General features: G+C 35.5%; 1 protein-coding gene across 2 annotated transcripts in view; it reads left to right on the top strand.

The window, feature by feature from the left end:
• Positions 1–2,703: 2,703 nt before the first annotated feature.
• The window catches only part of LOC117914164 (DNA topoisomerase 3-beta), a 92,184-nt gene continuing 74,144 nt past the window's right edge, over positions 2,704–20,743 (top strand). The window contains exons 1-4 of one of the 2 annotated variants that reach the window (XM_034829389.1): positions 2,704–2,845; positions 2,931–2,987; positions 14,307–14,416; positions 20,480–20,573. In XM_034829389.1, coding sequence (XP_034685280.1) covers positions 2,813–2,845; positions 2,931–2,987; positions 14,307–14,416; positions 20,480–20,573 — 294 coding nt within the window. In that variant the 5' untranslated portion in view covers positions 2,704–2,812. Of the gene's footprint in view, positions 2,846–2,930; positions 2,988–14,306; positions 14,417–20,479; positions 20,574–20,743 lie in introns of those variants that run through there. The other variant, XM_034829390.1, reaches the window with a different exon arrangement.

Genomic DNA, 20,743 nt, shown 5'->3' with positions numbered 1-20,743 from the left:
AAATTTATTTATTGTTTCCCTTATTCATATGAAACCCATGAGTCATAATTGTCACCACAAAAATCTCATTCACTTGATGGAAGCTTGTGACAAAGTGTCAACTAGTCTTTGTTTCATAATTGCAACTTTAGTAATGACATACGCAATGTAGGTATCTCCATTTGCAATTTGAGATTGTATTTCTGCATAGGATTCTCAAAATAGGTGACACATTGATAAAAACTATCATTTGTACAAGTGTAGGGATAGGTAACATTCTAGCCCCTTATTAACACCTCATTTATGCATTCAATAATATTTGTAACCATCAACCCATATCAATAACCCCTATCATATTCTTGAGTCCATTTTTTAGTGTCAATCCTTGCAAACCATGCAACACATATGTCATTCCATTATTTTAACTCTTCCAAACACCATTCATACTTACATGGTTGATGTTAACATTCAACTTTGTAAGCCTAGTCCTTTAGGACTTTGTTCTTGTATTTCTCATTAAAATTGTTTACCAAATGCTTGAGATAATAAAGATGATGCACATAGGGTGAGTTGCATCTAGAGGCAACATTTCTTATAATGACGTTTATTCTTGCATGATAATAAAAAATCAAGCATGTTCCTTCTTTTTAAGTTGCATGAGTTCTTAATGTAGTGAGAAAGCAAGACGAACTATTAGTAGATTCCATCTAAATAATTGCAAAGACAAAAGAAAATGTTTGTCCATTGGCATTGATGATATTGCAATCAAAAGTTTCCCCTTGTACTTATCATATAAGAAAGTATCATCTATTTGTATTAATGGTTTGCAAACTTTGAACCCTTTAATACTAGGCTCGAATGACCCAAATACACATATAAAATGAACATTTCCATTGACAAATCATAACGTTGATATCTTCCAAACAATCTTTATCTTGAGGTTAGTAAGTTTAAGGATATTTAACCACTTAGGTAGAACATGGTAAGATTCATCCAATCACCAAACATATTTTTCAATTGTTTTTTTTTCTTGTTAACGTGCTAGATTTATGCAATAGAAGCAATACCATCTTTGAAAAAAAATGATCTTTAAAATTAAAATATTAACCTTTAAGTGTGGATGAAACCTTAAGTTCCAAGTGTTAAATACGACCTTGAAAACTTAGAGATCTTCCACTTGATGACTTATCTTTGAGTTTTGACACAAAGATGGTGGAAATCTCTGAAGGTGGAGATTATGAGTCTCTTTGGAATGTGAGGTAGAATGATAGATCATAAAAACCTAACCCATAAGGGGTATTTAAAGGGTTAATAGTGAGTTTAACTGATTTGAGCTCATCTTGGGCTTGAGTTACTTGATCTAGCCTAAAAGAGTCATAATTGATTCATTAACCTAATGGAGCTTCAATTAATCAATTAACCTAGTCCAAAAATGTTGTTCATTAATTCTTATGCAATCTTAAATAATTACCAAAACTCTCTTATATAATATAAGTGAACCTAGAGCCGATCTAACATTCATAAATCGTGTCAACAAGGTATATGAGCTTGAATAGGGATCACTAAGACCCATAAGATAGTACTAACTCTTTCAAATCTAATTCTGAAGTTGACTTAATATCACACATATAACTATATTTTTATATTGTTTAATAGATTTGTTTGATGAATGAGTCCTAAGTAGTTAATTAACTTTTTCTACAATGGAGGCAAAGTGTGTAACATCTTATGGAACTACATATCATGCAATATGATTGGGAAACTTTGTTTTAGGGCTATAAGTTGTTGATATGGCGATACCATTGAAAATATATAGTGATAATAATATTGTTATGCAATTCTCGAAAAGTAATAAAACTACATGAGGATTAATGATACCATCTTTAGTTATCCAACTACTCTCTTTTACTTATATGGTTATTATTTTTTATATGCAAATTATTACTTTTGATTCGAAGGTGCATGAAACTTAATTTATTTTTAGAGGTTCCTTTTTATATAGACATTTTTTTTTACAAATGTGCGTATGAAAACATAATTTTCTTAAATAATTTATTATTCTTAGACAATGTTCAAATTAATTTTTTAATACATTAATTGTATTTTTGGTTAATTTTTTTTAATATATTTTAAATTTCAAATATAGGTTGGCTTGAATTAATTAAAAAAATTTAAATTTAAAGTCTAAATTAACTTGCATATAATAGAATCAAATCGATCTTTAAGTGGTGCTCCTTTTTTTTGCTTAATTCTAAATATAGCTTAAAGCTAAATCGTCTATAATTATATTAAGTATTAAGTTATTTCTTTTTTTAATATTTTATTTCTATTAATTACTAAGAAGTAAAGAAAAATCTACATGTTACTTTTAATAATTAAAAAAAAGTTAAATATTTTAATTTTTTATTTAATAAAATAATTTAAGAAATAAGTAATAAGTTAACAGAAAAAAAAAAGATCTGAAATATGAAAATAAATCATTTTCAATAAAAAAAAAAATTTTAAAAAACAAACAATACCTTAATCAAACTTGAGTGGGTTCGGTTTTGATTCAAACACAATCGACTTGGTTGTAATTATTTTTTCTTAAAAAACTCATCAACCCGCATCTTTTTACCCCCTAATTCTTTCTAATAGAAACTTCAGCTCATGCCTTTTGGACAGCGTCGGGTCGGGTCGGGTTCACCCGCACAATTCAGTTTAGCCCAACTACAGTCTACAGCCAGTTGTTTCATGGAATAGCGGAGAGGAACCTCAGAAAAGCAGAAAGAGAAGTGGAAGCGCAGCAACAGCGAAAGCATCATCTTCTACAACTGAGAATACACGCGGTTTCATGGCTCCTCCCAAGCCTCACAAAATTCTAATGGTGAGGGAAAGGAGGAAAAAACAAATCTATTTGCATTGATCCCGTAGTTCTGATTTTTTCTCATTTTCTGTTTGACATTTTACAGGTGGCTGAGAAGCCCAGCATCGCTCTTTCTATCGCTTCCGCTCTCTCTGGTGGTCATGTACGCTCGTTCTTTCTCCTTTTTTTTTTTTTCCTCCTTTCTTTCTTTCTTTCTTTCTTTCTTACAAATTTCTGTTTGGTTCCCGAGAAACTTGGGGAAAAAAAAGGTGTCTTGGTTTTCTAATTGTTGAATTGTGCATATTCTGCTTGATTTTTCTTATGCTTCCGTGTCAGGATAGTTTCTTTTGTCGGCCTATGGTCTTTCTGAGGCCTTTAGTCTGTGAATTTGTTTGCTTACATATATTTCCTTTGTTGGTTCGGGGTTTTGGTTTTGTTTTCTTTTAGTGATATTTGACAAAGGAAAATTTCCTTTCTTTTGATGATATTTCCTTTCTTTTATATATAAATGCAAAAGTATGACATTATGATATTTGACACCCACTTGGAGACAGAGGCACTTTAATTTGTTGATTTTCTAAGGTTATTGACTCTCTCTCGATTGTGTTTTCCATTTTTCTTTTTTCCAAATAGTTTGCAAAAGGGAAAGACACTAGAAAATGAGTCTAGGAATAATAACGATAAGGCCCCTAGAGGCAGTTGATGCAAGATTAGGACTATGCTTATCCAAGAAATGTTAGGAGACATCGTGAAGGAGTTCTGTTAGTGAATGCAGGGATGATCAATTGTTTTCGCATTATCCAAATACATAGAGCACTTATTCAACACAGTATGGGTCAACAGGTTGTAGGATTGTAAAATTTCAGCCACTAATTGCAATGTGCTTGCAGTGGGCTTGATTGCCGAAAATTTAAAAATTTTCTTGTATCCCCTCAGTTAACTTAAGGTGAAATCATTGGCAAACTAAGATGTGCAACTTCTAATTGAAGAAGCTTTTGAAAGAACAGGTAGATTTTGTCAGAACTCTTAAGGGACAAGTATTGCCAAATTGATAATGGCCACTTGTTGGCTGAACCTTACACAGGAGGAAGACAAATATTTCCTCTAAATCAAATATGTTCCAAGTCCCAAATGAGTATGAAGATGAGCTTTTAAACAGTCATTATTTATGTCAATAAAAATAAGTAATTAGAGTTGATCTTTTGTAAGTTATGGAGAATGACATAAGAAGTGAAAAATCTTTCATAGGTTTTAGCTGCAAAGCCTTGGGAAACTTTCTTGTTTAAGTATACAAGTTCATTGTCTTTCAGTTGATGCAATAATAAACTTTACAAGCCCTTGTTGAAGCGTAATGGTAGGTAATATGCAAAAGAGAGGCTGCAGCATTGTTAAGTGTTTTAAGGTTTGATTCTTGACATTTTGGAATGGGAATGTCATTCCTACTCTTAGATGTTTTCATATGGTTGATTTTATGTATCATTATATAATTCATGAAATGGGGGTTATGCAATCCCAAGTGAGAAGGTGGTATACTTGTCCTCGTGATCTGGGAATTGTATTTAAAATAATTTATAATCATCAGCATAGTCTTAATGCAATCCCAAGTGAGAAGGTGGTATACTTGTTATCGTGATCTGGGAATTGTATTTATAATAATTTATAATCATCAACATACCCTTAATATCCTATCTTGAAATAAAAAGTTACAATATCCTAAATCCAATATTTTTTTGAAAATTTTTAAATAAAATTCTCATTACAATTTTTGTTTACCATGGTTGAATAATAATTTGAAAATTCATTTTTTTTTTGTTAAGTTGATATTATAAAATACTTTAAAGAAACATATTTTGATTTATACTTTTTAAATAATTTTTTTGACTTAAAAGAGATGTAGTTACAAATTTTCATTCATTTTGAAAAATATTTTCAAAAATTATTTTTCCTTAAGAAAAATTATTTAAATTTCAAACTCTTATCCTATGCTCCCACTTATTCAACAAGAAAAAATGGGAAGAAAATAAGAAGGCAAAAAGGATTTTGATAAGTTATTCCTAATTCTTATTTACTTTATCCTATGACCCAATGACATGCTACAATTGAGAATGCCTTTCAAAGCCCTTATCCTTGATTGGTGCATCCTCTGTAGGAGCACCCTCTCAAATCTCCCCATCTATTTTATGTCACTTTTTGTAATCCCAAGGAAAGTGAGACTTAGATTGGAGAAAATTCAAAGGGAGTTCTTGTGGGGAGAAGAAGGATCCACTTGGTAAGATGGATGGCTATTTGCAAAGATAAGAGGTATGGAGGATTGGGGTTTAAGGCACTTGAAGGAATTCAATCATGCCTTGCTTGGAAAATGGCTTTGGAGATTTTCTTTAGAAAGGGAGAGCTTTTGGAGGAAAGTCATTGTTGGTAAATTTGGAGAGAGGGAAGGGGGTTGGACCGCTAGAGAGGTAAGGGAGTCCTATGGGATGAGCCTTTGGAAAGACATTAGAAAGGGATGGGAGGAGTTCTTTCTCAGAACTAGTATTCATATTGGAAATGGTAGACGTACCAGATTTTGGTGGGACTATTGGGTTGGAGATTCTAAGCTGAAGGAGCTCTTTCCTTTGCTTTTCAGAATTGCAACCCATAATTCTGCTGAAGTGGCTGATCTTTGGGGGAGACAAGGAGGTGGTGGCGGGGGATGGGAGGTGCACTTTAGAAGACCCTTTCAAGATTGGGAATTGGAGGAGGTGAATCGTTTTCTGATTCACATCTCTGTAGTAAAGGTCCAAGAAGGGGAGGATTCTCTAATTTGGAAGATTGAGAGGAAAGGAAAGTTCAGTGTTAAATCTTATTATAGGTCTTTAAAGGTGGAGAACAACCCCTTATTTCCAGCAAAGGAGGTATGAGGTTTGTGTGCCCCTTTAAGAACTCGTTTTTTTGCTTGGGAAGCTGTTTGGGGTAAAATTTCTACTGTTGATATGTTAATGAGGAGGGGTTAGTCTATGGTTAATAGATGCAATCTTTGTAAAGAGAATGAGGAATCGGCGGATCATATTCTAATCCATTACGGTAAGACAAGGGAGCTTTGGATTGTGGTGCTCTCTTCTTTTGGGGTGGTGTGGGTGTTCTTGAACTCAGTGAGAAATTTGCTTCTTGAATGGAAAATTAAGGGCTTAGAAAAGAAGAGGAGTGTAGTTTGGAAAATGGCGCCTATTTGTTTGTTTTGGTGTATTTGGGGAGAGCGAAATAGAAGAGTGTTCCAAAAAGAAGAGAAGTCAGATACGAGCTTGAAGAATCTCTTCCTTCGGTCTCTTCTTGAATGGTCTCAACAGTTCATGGACGTGGACTATCTCTCTTTTATGAATGTGTTGGGTGTTTGATTTGTTGGTCATCTTTGGCATTTCTAGGTTTTTGTTTCTCCTCTGTTGCCTTGGGTGAGGTTTTCTTTGTATACTGCCGGTGTACATAGGGAGCGCCCCCTGTTTTGGCGTGTTTTATGATTTCTTCTCTTGGTTTATCAAAAAAAAAAAAAAAATCTCTTATTGCATTGTCCGATTACTTTGGGATTGTGGCATAGGATATTTTCGTAGGCTGTACTCGGTTTTTTTGATTGGTTAGGTGCTAGGTGAGGGCTGGTATTGTATTTCTGCTTCTTTTTGTGCCCTAGGGCGCCTCTTGTATACTCCCTGTATGCTTTTGGGCCTACTTTATGGGTCTCCTTGCTAATATATGCTCTTTGTGTGTTTGCCAATCAAAAAAAAAAAAAAAAGAGGATATTTTCGTAGGCTGAGATAGCTTGAGTTCAGACAAGTAGTATTCGCGATATGATGATGATTTCCTTCAAGTGTTTTGGGAGTTTTATTAGATGAAGAACTTTTTGGAGGATTGTGTGTCTCTCTTTGTTGTGGACTATGTGGAGAGAGAGGAACGCTAGGATTTTCGAGGACACTTGGAGGACGCCGGAGTTGTTGTGGGATTTGCTTCATTTCTACGCTTCTTGTTGGGTTTACTATACAAGCATTTTTAAACCTTATCATTTGAGTGTAATTTAGCTTAGTTGGATTTCGATATGTACACCCTAGGGTCGGGTCATTAGTTTAGGGTTGTTATACTTGTATAGGCCTTTTGTCATTTTTGTATAACCCTTCTTGTTTAGTGGAGGTTTACTCAGTTCTTTTAATCAGGTTTGTACATCATGGAGAGGACTTCTCATCCTTCTCATGTTTTTTCTCAATTATTACATTTGTTCATTTTTGATAAAAATAAAAATAAAAATGGGAGTGTTTAAAAAATATAATAGAAAAAAAATTAATTTTGTTATATAATGTAAAATCATGATTTTATGCCACCATTGCTTATTCAATATGACCTTGACACAATATAACTATAAATTTTATTTTAGGCCTCTAAAAGATTATTAGAGGTGATACCCCAGTTTTGGTGTGGATAGGTCCTTTGAGATCAGGCACAAAGCACCTGAATTATCCCATAAATGTGGGTTGTTGGTGATAGCATGTATCTAGGGTTAACCATGAGATCTTCTCCCTCCTATGAAATTGGGTTTGAGAGGGTTTTCCTCTTTATAAAAATAATAAGTCCCGTCATTCAATTAGCAAAACTTTTGATATAGTGCACATTGCAAAGATATTTTTTGAGAGGTGGTGCATCTACATTGACTTCCATTAGTTAATAGTGTTTTGCCGAAATGTGAAGCTGATCTTGTATTTTTGGTAAACATGGTAGAGAATTGCTGCTCGCTAAACTTTTGAGCTTTGGTGCCTTTCATCCTTGAAATAGATGGATAAACATAAAGTACTGAACGAAAGTTTGGAAGACTTACTAAGGTGCCTAGTTTGGGAGCATGTGATCAATTGGGGTGTTATTATCCCTATGAGAGGGTTTTATTATTCTTTTGTTAAGGAAGAATTTTTGAGATTGTTGTTGCACTCCAACCATGTAAAACCTTGGGCTTGGTGCCCTTGTTGTTAGAGGCAAGACCTAAAGAGGTGTGAAGGAAGATAGCTCTTAGAAATGAAGTGTACAATACTAGTTTTGGTGCTCGTAGGCTGTTTGTAGAGTTTGCTGAAGGTGATATGGAGATAGTTTGAATTAGGTTGTGGCATTATTTGAAGAACAATTTAGTGATGAATATTGATGACCTTGCTATGGATTTTGGTTGTAGAGTGGGCAACTTCCCTTCCACTTATTTGGGACTACCTTTGGGTGCATTGTTTAAGTCTATGATAGTTTAGGATGGAGTGGAAGAACGGTTCCGTAGAAGGTTGGCTATGTGGAAGAGACAGTACATTTCCAAAGGAGGGAGGATGACCCTAATTCGAAGCACGTTGTTAAATTTACCCATTTATTTGATGTCACTGTTGCGCATGTCAAGCTCAGTTAGACAGAGACTAGAGCATATTCAAAGGGATTTTCTTTGGGGAGGTGGAAACTTGGAGCGAAAACCTCATTTAGTGAGATGGGAGTTGGTGTGCTTAAGTAAGAAGAAAGGGGGTTTGGGAATCAAGTGTCTTTCCACTCTCAATAAGACTCTTCTTTGCAATGGAATTGGCTGTTTGTGAATGAGAGAGAGGCTCTATGGAATCAAATGATTAGAGGGAAGTATGGGGAAGAAAGAGGGGGTTGGTGTTCTCGGGAAGTGAGAGGCGTATGGTGTTGGGTTATCGAAAGGGATAAGGATGGATTGGGACATTGTGGGTACTAGGATTTCCTTCTCTGTAGGTCAAGGGCGGAGGGTGAGATTTTGGAGGGATAGGTGGTGCGGGGATTCTCCTTTGAGTGTGTCCTTCCCAACCTTGTTTGCTTTAGCTCTTCATAAAGAGGCGTGGGTGGTGGATATTTAGGACCCCTTGGCTGAGGGGGGTTAGGGGGGATGAAACCCTTGTTTCTCAAGATCCTTTAATGATTGGGAGGTGAAGGAGGCAGAAAGCTTCTTGGGGCGGCTGCATGGGACGAAAGTGTGCGGTGATATGGAAGACATGGTGTTTTGGACCGGAACACAGAGTGAGAAATTCTCTGTCAAATCCCTCTACAATGCCCTAGAGCCGTGCAACCCTTTTTTATTCCACTCAAGCCGCATTTGGAACGTGTGGGTGCAACCCAAGATTAACTTCTTTGCTTGGGAGGCTACATGGGGCAAAGCTTTAACTATGGATTTAATTCAAAAAAGAGGGTGGGCCTTGGCAAATAGATGCTTTTTGTGCCATGAGAAAGAAAAGACTATAGACCACCTTTTTCTTCACTACTCTACAACAAGGGTCTTGTGGGAGTTGTTCTTTACATTGGTTGGGGTGTCATGGGTGCTACCTTCTTCAGTTAGAGAGACTCTCCTTAGTTGACATGGTTCTTTTGTAGGCAAAAAGCGTAAGAAGGTGTGGAGAGCAGCTCATTTATACATCTTTTAGACGGTTTGGAGGCGAGAAATAGATTGACCTTCAATGATGATGTGCTTTCGATCCAGAGACTTAAATACTTTTTTGTTTTTTCCCTTTGGTCAGAGGCAAAGTTGTTTATAGCTGATCACCCTCTAACTTTAGTTAGTTTTTTTGATTGATTGGGCTCTAGTTAAGGTTGTTTTTGGACTTGACTGGGTACTTATTTTTCTTGTTCCTTTTGGCCGTTTTGGTAGTGGGTGTGTAGGTACTGTATACTTTGAGTTGCTCTTTTGGCGTCTCTTTTCAATAGATGTTTTCTTTACCTATAAAAAAATAAAAATTATTTGAAGAATAATTTAGAAAATTTTATATTGCGAACAATTGTTTTTGAATTTATTATTAGTAAATGAGAATAAAATTGAAAAGCACCATAAAAGGCTCACCAAAGTACACATGATGTATACAACGACTGCCAAAAAGTGCCTAAAAAAGGAAGAGAAAACAAAAAACTACTCCCTTAAACCGCTCCTAACCAATCAATGAAATCAACTATGGACATCGATCTTTCACCTATAAATAGATTAGTCCAAGTTAACAAGTTATAGAAAAATAAGAATTTCAGCCTTTGGACAAAGAGCTCCACATTCTCAAAAGATCTTCTATTTCTCTCTTTCCAAATTATCTAGAAGAAGTATAAAGGTGCTGCTCTCCAAACTTTTTTCTGCTTTCTTCCAACAAAGGAATCATGCCAACCTAACAAAGTATCTTTAACAGTGGACTACATCACCCAATAAACTCTTGAAAGAGAGAACAATAGCTCCCACAATACCCTTACCTTGCTGCAATACAAAAGGATGTGGACAATTGACTCCTCATGAGCTTGACATAGGAAGCATTGATTGGTCAAAGACCACCACCTCCTTTGAAACTGGTTGAGAGTCAAAACCTTCCCCCAAGTCACCTACCATGCAAAAAAGCTCACCTTAGGTGGTCTCTCATCCCATTCAACACCAATTGGGAACTGAACTATACTTCTTCTCTTAAGGCTAGCATAAAGGGATTTAACAAAGAAGGTTCCACTCTTCATTTCCACCCAACACACCTTATCATTTCTACCCTAAACTACTAGCTTATCTTGAAGCCTTGCCAAAAAGCTCTCTACAATAACAATCTCCCAATCATTTAAAGGCCTTGGGAAGTTAGAATTCCAAACACCCCTCTCATTAGAAAGCTGCCACAAGTCTGCACCCAAGCCTCTTTGGAGCTAGTTTCATATTGTGAACATGGATCCTTACAAGGTGCTAAAGAAGATTAGTACCAATTCATATGCTTTAAACTACTAGAAGATAGGGAATTGCTCGAGTTAAAATGTATCATGAACATGTTGATGATACGGAATGCTAGAATTTTGAAGACAATTATGCCTCTCTTGATAATACATGGAAGAGAATTTTTTTTCACTTACATCCTTGTGGATCTTGATCACCAAAGATTTTGAAAGGGTATCACTAAATTTATCATGGTTGTTTCAAAAGGAAGTTTGCTCACAAAGGAGGAATAGCATATCTAACTTTTGGAACCTTCTCCCCAACTTTTTGCAATTTTTGTTTTGATGGTTTTTATTTCGGGAAACTACTCTTGAAGATAATTGGGGAATATGATCTTAGTCTTACCTAATGCAATTGGTAAAGGTTTTGCTTTAAATGTTGAGATTCTAGCTCTTCCAAAGGTTTTAGTAGGCTGAACAAATTGCTTTGTGTAGACCTATGTGCATAGTTGTGAAAGGTGCGCCTAGGCTCAGGGCGGCGCGACGCCACCCTCCGGCGCCTTGCCTGAAGGCAGGCGATGCCCCTTCAGGAAGGCAGGCAAGGCGCAATGCGGTCACCTGACTCGCCTCCGGCCAGGTACGCCTCTTTCTTCTCCTTCTCCTTCTTCTTCTTCTTCAGTCGCCGTTGGGATGCAGAGGGCTGAGGCTGGGGCTGGGGCTGAGAAGCCCTAATTTTTTATTTTTATTTTTTGGGTCCAAAACGACATTGTTTTGGCCCTTTTTATTTTAAAAGGAACAGGCTAAAACGACGTTGTTTTGGAGCTTGTTCCTTTTTTTTAAAAAAAGGGGCCAAAACGGCTTTGTTTTGAAGCCCGTTCCTTTTAAAAAAAAAACAGGCCAAAATGACGCCGTTTTGGCCCTGTTTCCCTTCCAACCCCTTTTTTCTGGTATTTTTGAACTCGACACCACTCCCAATCATGCCCTAGCCTCAGCCGTGTAGTGGGGAAGTGAAGAAGAAGAAGAAGATGAGGAAAAATAGGAAAAAAATAGAGGAAAATTAGTCATGTACCTTCCGGGACCTCATCATGTTGATTAAATTGAAGTTTTGGATGATATTTGATAATTTATGTGTTTAGGACAAATAAATGATTGTTAAATTTGATTATATTATATAAAAATATATATGTAAATTAGGGTGTGCCTCACTTTACTAAAGCCTGCACCTTAGGTGGGCCTTGCGCCTCAGGCTCCAGGACTACTTTGCGCCTTGGTGCACCTTGAGCCTTTTAAAACTATGCCTATGTGAGAATAATCGTGTATTGATTCGAGGAAAAACTATACATCTTATAGGCAACTATACAATGAACAAGGATTACAAATTAACTCTTGAATCTATTCCAAAAGTCATGAAAATTCTAATTCTGACTTTCTAATTTAAATTGCTATATACAACAATCAATGACTTTCCTATTAAGAGGCTGAATATCAATCATTATCTCCCTATTAAATAAGGGTCATAAAGGCTGATTAATTAACACTCCCTCTTAAACTAGTGAATAGATGTTTTCAATTCCCAACTTGTTAGTAATCATCTGAAAAATCCAACTTGAAAGTCCCTTAGTCAGAATGTCCGTCAACTGTCTTTTTGTTGAAACATAGAAAGTTCAAATTAGGCCACTGTCCAACTTCTATTTGATGAAGTTTCTATCAATCTCCACATGCTTTGGTCGATCATGTTGGATGGGATTATGAGGAATGTTAATAGCCGGCTTGTTGACACAGTTTTAACTTCATTGTTCCTTTCCATTTAATCTTGAGATCATCAAGAATGATTTCTAACCAAAGAAGTTCACATATTCCTTAAGCCATAGCCTTGAATTTTGCCTTTGTGCTTGACTTGGCCACATGCTTTTTGCTTCTCCAAGTAACTAGGTTACCTCCTAGGAATGTGCAATAATCTGAGGTAGATCTTTTGTCTAGAATTGACCTTGTCTAGTCTATATTAGTGTACACTTCCAAATTTAGCTCCATATTCCTCTTAAACGGAATGCCCTTTCCAGAAGTGATCTCCTTGACTTTGTGGGTACTTCATCCTCAACATGATTTTAGCAAATCTCCCAAACCATGTCCTAGGAGATTGCCTAAGCCCATATAACGTCTTCTTTAATCTACACAGAGAATCACTGTTGAAGTTCCCATCAAATCCTCGTGGGGCCTCCATATAGACTTCATCTTCCAAATCACCATGTAAGAAGACATTTTTAACGTCAAATTGCTGCAAACATAGGCCAAGGTTAGTAGCAAAGATAACAAGACTTGAACATTTTTCATCTTTGCCACTAGTGCAAAGGTTTCTTTGTAATCAACTCCATAAGTTTGAGTATTCCCTTTAGGTACTAATTTAGCTTTGTATCTTTCTAAGATCCCATTAGCTTTGTACTTCATAGTGAATACCCGCTTACATCTGATTGGTCTTTTCCCTTAGAACTTTCTCACATGATTGAATATGAAAGAATTCAGGTCATTCTTCAAATTAAGGTGGTTCTTCTTTGCTGACAGAAAAACACCAGCAGTTGTGGAACTTCTTGAGCCCGAGCTATTATTGAGAACAAAAACCTAAAGTTCTGATGTCATGTAGGCTTATATGAGAAAAATAGTATATTGATTTGAGGAAAAACTGTACATATTATGGGTAGCTATATGATAAAGAAGGAAACAAATCAATTCCTAGAAATCTGTCCTAAAATCATGGGAATTTTAATTTTGACTTCCTACTTTAAATTGCTATATACAACAACCATTGACTTTCCTATTAATTCCGTTGTGGTAATCAAATGGGTGCAGGGGCACTTTGTGCTACACTAATTAAATGTGTGAGATATTGGATAATGGTGATTCTGTTTATGGAGTTCCATTGCATGATTATACCAACTAAAAAAAAATCAGATTTCCTAGCTGAAAGCAAGTTGTTTCCGTTGTAACTTTCAGGTTTGATTTTATCATTTGAATAGTATAGATTTCTATGATCGGGTTGGGAAGAGTTGCTTCTTCCTCAATTATCTTTGCTTTCCTTTTAGCTTGTTCTTCTGTTTTTGCTAGTAAGTCCTATAAAGATAACTTATCCTTTATCTCATATCTCTTGCTTTTACCAGTAATAAAATCTTTGTTTCCCATAAAAAACTGATTCTCTTTTCTTTTCTTTTTTAAAGCTTTATTTGACAATAATTGTTTTGTTCTATGTGTTTCTTCAAATGTTGGTCAATTTTGTTGCCTTTATGAAGGTGTAGATGAAGAAGTTAAGGTTACTGGAATAAACATGACTATCAAGTATTTCAGATAAGACGCTTGAAACATGAGATTCATAGACAATTTATGGCATTATTTGAAAATTTTCAATTGCCTTTTACTTGAATTTTGACAGAGCAGGTCTGAATCCTTGATTTCAGGTGGTTTTTGCACTTTTTTTAGCCTTAAACCTTTTTGTATATTTAACTACTCATGTTGCAGTAGTTCATATTCAAGTTTCTAAGGTTTCATTTGTTGCTTCTCCATATTGTGGTGTTCTTTCTTATTATGAACCATGATATCATTGTAAAGCACTCTGTTGGCTCATCTTGACACTATCACTTACATTTTTATATTTGAATTTTGTTTTACATGCATGGTTTTTATTTTTTATTTTTTACTTTTTCTTTTTATTGTCAATTTTAGGTTAGTACTCAATGAACTACATCTAGATGCTTTCTTTGTTCTAATTTTGGTATTTTTTTGAATTGATGTCCTTTTAAGAATGAAATTTAACAATACTTGTCCTGTATTCCTCATGCTATAGATGTCTACCAGGCGGGGTGGTAGTAGTACAGAAGTCCATGAATTTAATGGAACCTTTCGTGGATCTAATGCACAATATAAGGTGACATCAGTTATCGGGCATGTTTTCAGGTTTCTTTCTCTCTTAAGTTGTTGAGGAACATTTTTAAATGCTATATTGTTGTGCTTGTTCATATGTAATTTCCTCTTTAGATTAGTTGCTCAATTTTTTGTGTTTATATTGCATAGCATTGCATGCACTTGTGACATGTAATAGGATACATTTTCTTAAATTTATTTATTTGATAGAAACTATGCTGGTATAGTATAAAAAAAAAAGTAAGGTTTGTACACAACCAAGAAGGATCAGAGATCCTTCAAAAAGGAAATCAAATATACAATGTATAAAAGTATAAGCAAAATACCTCTCCGTAGAAAGCCTTTGGCTTTCACCCCTAAGAGCAAATACCAAAACTTAAGGGGATACAAAATAAATGAATCCTTTGGCTAGCTTTATTGACTTCCTCATTAGGTGATCTAGGCTTCCACAAGCATGGTTGCACCCCTACTCAAATCCACAATCTTGAGTATCCAATGGTTATATCTCCCTGATCCTCTAGGACTCTCAAGTCACCTAAGGCAAAACTGTGGTGGAATCTTTCTTCTCTCCCCCAACTAGTAAATTGATTATTCTAGTTCTCTTGCAACTTTGAGACCCACGAGTAAGTGAAACAATTTTTTTTTTGCTTCAATAGCTAAGATAAACCCTTGTTTCTTCAAGACTTGAATAATCTTACTTTAATGGTTATGACTGGGTCCTTCAATATTCATTTGGATGACCCAAGGAACATTATTGAAATTAAGTTTTGTAATGTCAATAGGAGGGATTTGTTCAGCTTGCATGTCCACCGCTCTCCTAATTTCGAGATAGACTGAACTCTAGTGCGTAAAATGATGCTGAGCAGAACTCCTTAGAACTCCTTGTTAACTACCATCCAAATGAAAGTGAAGAAACACATATTTCTCACTGTTATCTTCCTTTCCTTGAAGGCCTTCATGTTCTTTTCCAGTCAAATATCCCACAAGGTCACTGGGATGGTATTTATTTATCAATTGCAATCGAGTCTTGGTAAACTTCTTTTCTTTCCTTCCTCTTATGTGGCACATGGTCTCTCAACTTGTTAAACTAACAGTATGGGTACTTTCCTATTGAAGGATCAATGTACCTATTTTTTTGTCGACGGTATGGTGCACCCTTACTTAAAGGATGTTGCTTAGTTATGAGAGAAACTTTTTTTTTTTTGTATCTAGAGAGCTCCCTTTCATTAAGCGCATTGATCCAGGAGTGGACATCATAATCATCATCATCTAAAGACAAATCCAGATCTTGTTTTATCATTAGCTTAGCTAAAGTGGAATAGTATGATTGAATTTCCAGATATGAGATGAAACCTGCTTTCAGTCCCTACCCCTGTGTAGTTTTATTGTATCTAGAATTAGATCCTTTCTGAACCCCCTATGATTGCTACCAAAGAGAAGCTTTTTCCTATACTATAGTTACAAGTTTTTGTTGTGTTTTGGAATCAGGGAATTCAACAAGTAGAAGCTTCTTTGTTAAGCTTCAGACAAAGAGGTTGGGCTGTTCACTTCATTGATTTGACTTCACTTTACTTAAGATTAAAGATAGGGATCAGGTGGGAAGTGAAGACTTGTTCTGTAGACACTGAGTGAGCAACAAGCTATTGCTTTGACGAGCAACAAGAACCTGCTCCTATCAAAACGAAAAGCAGCAAGCTCTGCATGGAGAAGCAAGCCCCTTTCAGAGAAAGCCATTGTGTACTAGGGCATTGACACTTGTGCACCTGTAAACTACATGCTTTAGCTTTGAGGCCCCTACTTTCTTCATAATAAAATAAAAAAATGCCAAAGAAAGGGAAGAAGAAATCCTTCCAATTTTCAAAAGTGAATTTATAGATCTGACCTAGATTCCTTTTGAACCTAGGTTTTCAAAGCTTTTGGGCATTTCATTCCTTTAGGATGTCTGCTTCTCTAGAGTACATAGGCTTCTTCATGTTTTTAATGAGATTGAAATGTGATATATTTGTTAGTAAAATCTTATGAAAAATGAAAAGAAGGGTACACATGGTAGTTTGTATTATTATTAAAGATGAAAATCATAGTGGGTTTTAAAAACCCATCATCTCCTTTAGCTTTTCAAAACCCACATTTTGTGGGTTATAGTTCCCTAGTGGGGATCGATTCATTCCCAAGAAAAGGAATGGTTTGGATGGGAATACAACACCCATTCCCACTCCTCAATTCCACAAACCAAATGAGGCCTAATTGTCACATGACTTTTTAAGCAATGGAAGGTTTCTTTGAGTTCATAGAGGAGTCCAGTTTGTTGGATATTCCATTGTGGGAAGGTCCTTTACTTGGTGTGGGGGCCAATATGGGCAATCCATATCACCCTAAGACTGCTTCAAATTTCAATTAGGCTTCCTGCATATAGTTGCTCTCGCTTATGGTCCAAGATGAACTTCATCATTTGCATATTCCACCACTACTGTTGGATAGCTTTGTTTAGTGGTCCAAAGGTCCCTTTCCCCTTTTTGTCTCACCACCCTATTTGCAATGTTCAAGGTCTCCTCACTGGTTGAGTGAAACATGTGGAGAGGAAACGATGAACTCACCCATTCACTGTAGTTTGCCTCTTTGGTATCACTATTGAACGTATTTTCACCATCGGGGAAATTTGTATCATATGCATGAATCTTCCTCCTTTGCTTTGTTGAGGTTCACATGCATAAATTTTCCCCCCTTTTGGCTGTAGAGGCCATCCTCATAGGTAATTTTGTGCAGTTGATGATGTACCAGCCATCTGATTCCATCTCTCCAACTTTGGTGTGATTGGAGATCCAATAACGTGTTCTGTTAATTTCAACCTTATACTTCCACTGCCATCTCATTCCCTGCTCTCAAAAGTTTTTCTTTCAAATGATGCACAACCTATTTATCATCAGTTCCTTAGTTTCTACCCAGTTCTTGGGTGTCCATGGTGTGCGATAGTCTAACTGCATTGTTCATGAGTGAGAAGCCAAGCTAATTGCAAACATTGTGCCAAATACTGTAGTTATTAATGTCTTCATCTTTCTTCTTTTTCTTCTTCACCTTTGCCTTCATAACTGGCTTTTCTGTTGCCTCATTAGCTCATAGTTGTTGCTTTCTATTTTTTTTTTCTTTTTTTCTTTTCTTTTCCTTTTCTCATATGAGAACATATTAATAATGAAGAAATTCTTCTTTGTAACCTTTGCCTTCTAACTAGCTTCTATGTGACCTAATTAGCTCATAGTTTTTAATTTTCATTTTTATTTTTTCAAATGAGAAACATATGCTTATTAATAATGAAATTCCAGGAGGAAAGATCTATCCTTCGGACTAAACAGTATATGATAATTATGAAAGAAATGGATGACCCTCAAAGACCCTAACAAGGAATCCTATTCGTCTTGGGAAACCCTCAAGTCAAAATTCCTTGATGAAACCCAATCTTATCATATGACCTGTCCTCTTTGTTACTCTTTTTGCATAATGGATATCTCTCTTTGTTCCTTCCTGGTTAAGGGGTTTGGACTTTGTTTTTCTTAGGTTTCCTTTGATCATCGTATTTATTTTATTTTATTTTTTATTTTTTATTTTGCATTCTTGCCTTTCATCAGGAAAATTTTAAGTTGGAAATCCGGTTCTATAAAAAATTTTGAGATTTCATATGGTTTGTGGTATGTAAAAGGGTTAATGCAAACAATTTGCCACAGAAAGGAGGGCCTTTCTAGCTCTTTGCTCAAGTGTTATGCCTTTTTCTTTGAGAGTGAGGAATAAGTGGATCATATTTTCTACATTATCCTAGGCCTTGGGGTTATGAAATAATCTATTTTGGTTGGTGGGTTTGTCTAAGGCTCTCCCCATGGGTGTTGCAAATTTAATGCTTATTGTTTTTAAGATTTCAGTGTAGTCCAAAAGGTAGAGATATTTGGTGGGGTTTATTTTTGCTACTTTGTTGGTTACATGGTCAGAGAGGATTGCTATTTTGTAGGAACCTGTTCCTTCCTTACATCTCTTAGGGAGGAGGATGGGGAATGGGGTAAACTTCAGAAACAAATCACTCAATGATATGAATTTTAAGTACAAGTGAAGGACGGGAAATTGTTCCAAAAATACAAAGGCTGATCAAATAAAGAGGAAATGCCTTACAAAAGGGATAAAACAAGAAGATGTACAAAATATAGCAACAATGTATAACTAAAGGGGGTAAAAAATCCCCTACAAAAGAAACCATTTGCTTGGCCTTCCTGTTGTTATGATTATGGTAGATTGAAGAGGTTTTCGATAGTAGTATGTAGCGCTAGGTTTTCAATTTCCTGGAAGCCCCTCCTCTCTTTGGGGATACATAACCTTTGAGTGGGAGGGAATTTGATAATGGTTATCTCTTGGCATCTTAAGGAAGAATGATTCTTGCCTGCTTGGAGGTGGGATGCATGCATTTACAAATTTTAGTTCTTTCCATGGTGTTGGCCATCCAAACTGTGGGTTGTTAGCTTAGTGAGGAGCTTCATGACTAGAGTTATTTATTTATTTTTATTTTTTACTTTTTTTTTACCTTACTATTATTATTAGCAGTAGTAGTAGTAGTAGCAGTAGTTTAAGGGTTGGGGTGGGTTTGTGGGAGGTTCTAGTTTTGAGTCACAGTGGGGATAGAAATAGAAAAAAAAAAAAGAAAAAAAAGGGTTAACCCATCAAAAAAGGGGGTCTAGTCTTTTTGGAGTCCCTTGGTGGTTGATTTATATTTTCTCTTTCATCCTCTGTTGCTCCTTATTTCCCTTTTTTATATAAAATAGTTTTTTGTAGAGGTGGCATTTGTGTTGTATTGTATTTGGTCCATCTTTGTTCAAGATAAATATTTATCCTTAACTTGTTCTATGTACCTAATCTAAATCTAAATTTGGCCTTAAAATAAAAAATGTTGAATATCTGTAGCCACTTAAAAGTTGTTTAAAGAATTTTATTAAGCTTTTAAAGATATTTTTATTTTAAAAAATGTGGCATATTTTGAATTTGAATTTAAATTTGGTTATTAGTTGTTCTCATTGACAATTTCCATTTTTAAAAATGTAATAAATGCTTGAACTTGAACTATTCTTGCTTCTGTATGTAACATGGAATGAGAGATAAATGTAGATTAAAAAATGGATTGATATTTTGGAATGCAGAGTCCTTTTCCTTTTGCAATCGTATCTTTGATGGTCCTATATAAGTGGATTGTGTTAGGGTGTCTACTCCTTGTCCATCTTGATCCTGGTGGAGTGTTTAGGTTCTAAGTAAGGCGTGGTCACCCTTTTTTTGTGTTTCCCTCACCTTACTTTTTGGTCTTATTGGCTTTTGTGTATGCATTGCGTATACTCCTTTGCACCTCCATAGGTGCTTTTAATACAATTGCTCTTTTATCTATCAAAAAGAAAAGAAAAGAAAAAAAAGAACTACTCTTCTAAAGTGATGGAAAAGACTTGCCTAGGTTGTAGGGTAAAGCTAAAATGGTTGAGTAGAATACTCTTTCAAACTGGTCTTCAAGCCTCTATTTAAAATGGAAAACGTTTTCTTTGTAGTGGCTTTATTTGTTAGATGAGAAAACAGCTGAAATACTGGTACTTATACTACATTTGAAATCTAAACTCAGACACTGGCTGGTGCAGCTAGTTTAACAATATTACTATGGGCCTGTTCATGTGTTGCTGGCACATAAAGTTGCAGAATCTCCCCCCCTCCTCTCTCTCTCTCTCAACACACACTTCTCCACCGTGTATGTCCTTATTTATTTATCTGTTATACTTTTTATTTTGTCTAATCTAAGCTATTCTATATGTGATATCTATGGCTGTCAGTGATGATTCAGTCTTGCAGTTTAGTACGAACACGAGTTCTTTTGTAAAATCTTAATGCTCCCACAGTCATTATTAATGTGACATAATACTTGGATTTAAGTAATTACGTTTGGATAACTGCTTATATTCTGCTAGTTTTAAGTTGAAATGCTAGTTTTCATCTGGTAAAATAGTTGGTTCATTGCATGCTTCACCTCAATAACTTATTGGTTTAGGTTTCTAAATGTATTTTTTTTTTCCTTTCTATATCCAAATCTAGTGTAGATTTTCCTGCAAAATATCAAGACTGGACGGTTACAGATCCTCTGGATCTTTTCCAAGCTCCAATTCTTAAGGCAGAATCAAACCCAAAGGTGTGGCTTTCTTGTTCTTTTCTATCTATTCCTTCCTTCTCTCTATTTCTTCTTTTATTTTTGAAGTCCTTGACATGTAAAATGCTACCATAAGAAAAAAACTTTGTACCTCACTAACAAGATATTGATGTTCTTTAGTGTAATAACTAATAAGTCTAACAACATTGGTA

This window comes from Vitis riparia, chromosome 5 (assembly GCF_004353265.1).
Source record: "Vitis riparia cultivar Riparia Gloire de Montpellier isolate 1030 chromosome 5, EGFV_Vit.rip_1.0, whole genome shotgun sequence".
Classification (NCBI taxonomy): Eukaryota; Viridiplantae; Streptophyta; class Magnoliopsida; order Vitales; family Vitaceae; genus Vitis; species Vitis riparia.
Note: the sequence above shows the minus strand (reverse complement) of the source record. Positions and strands in the feature narration are given on the sequence as shown.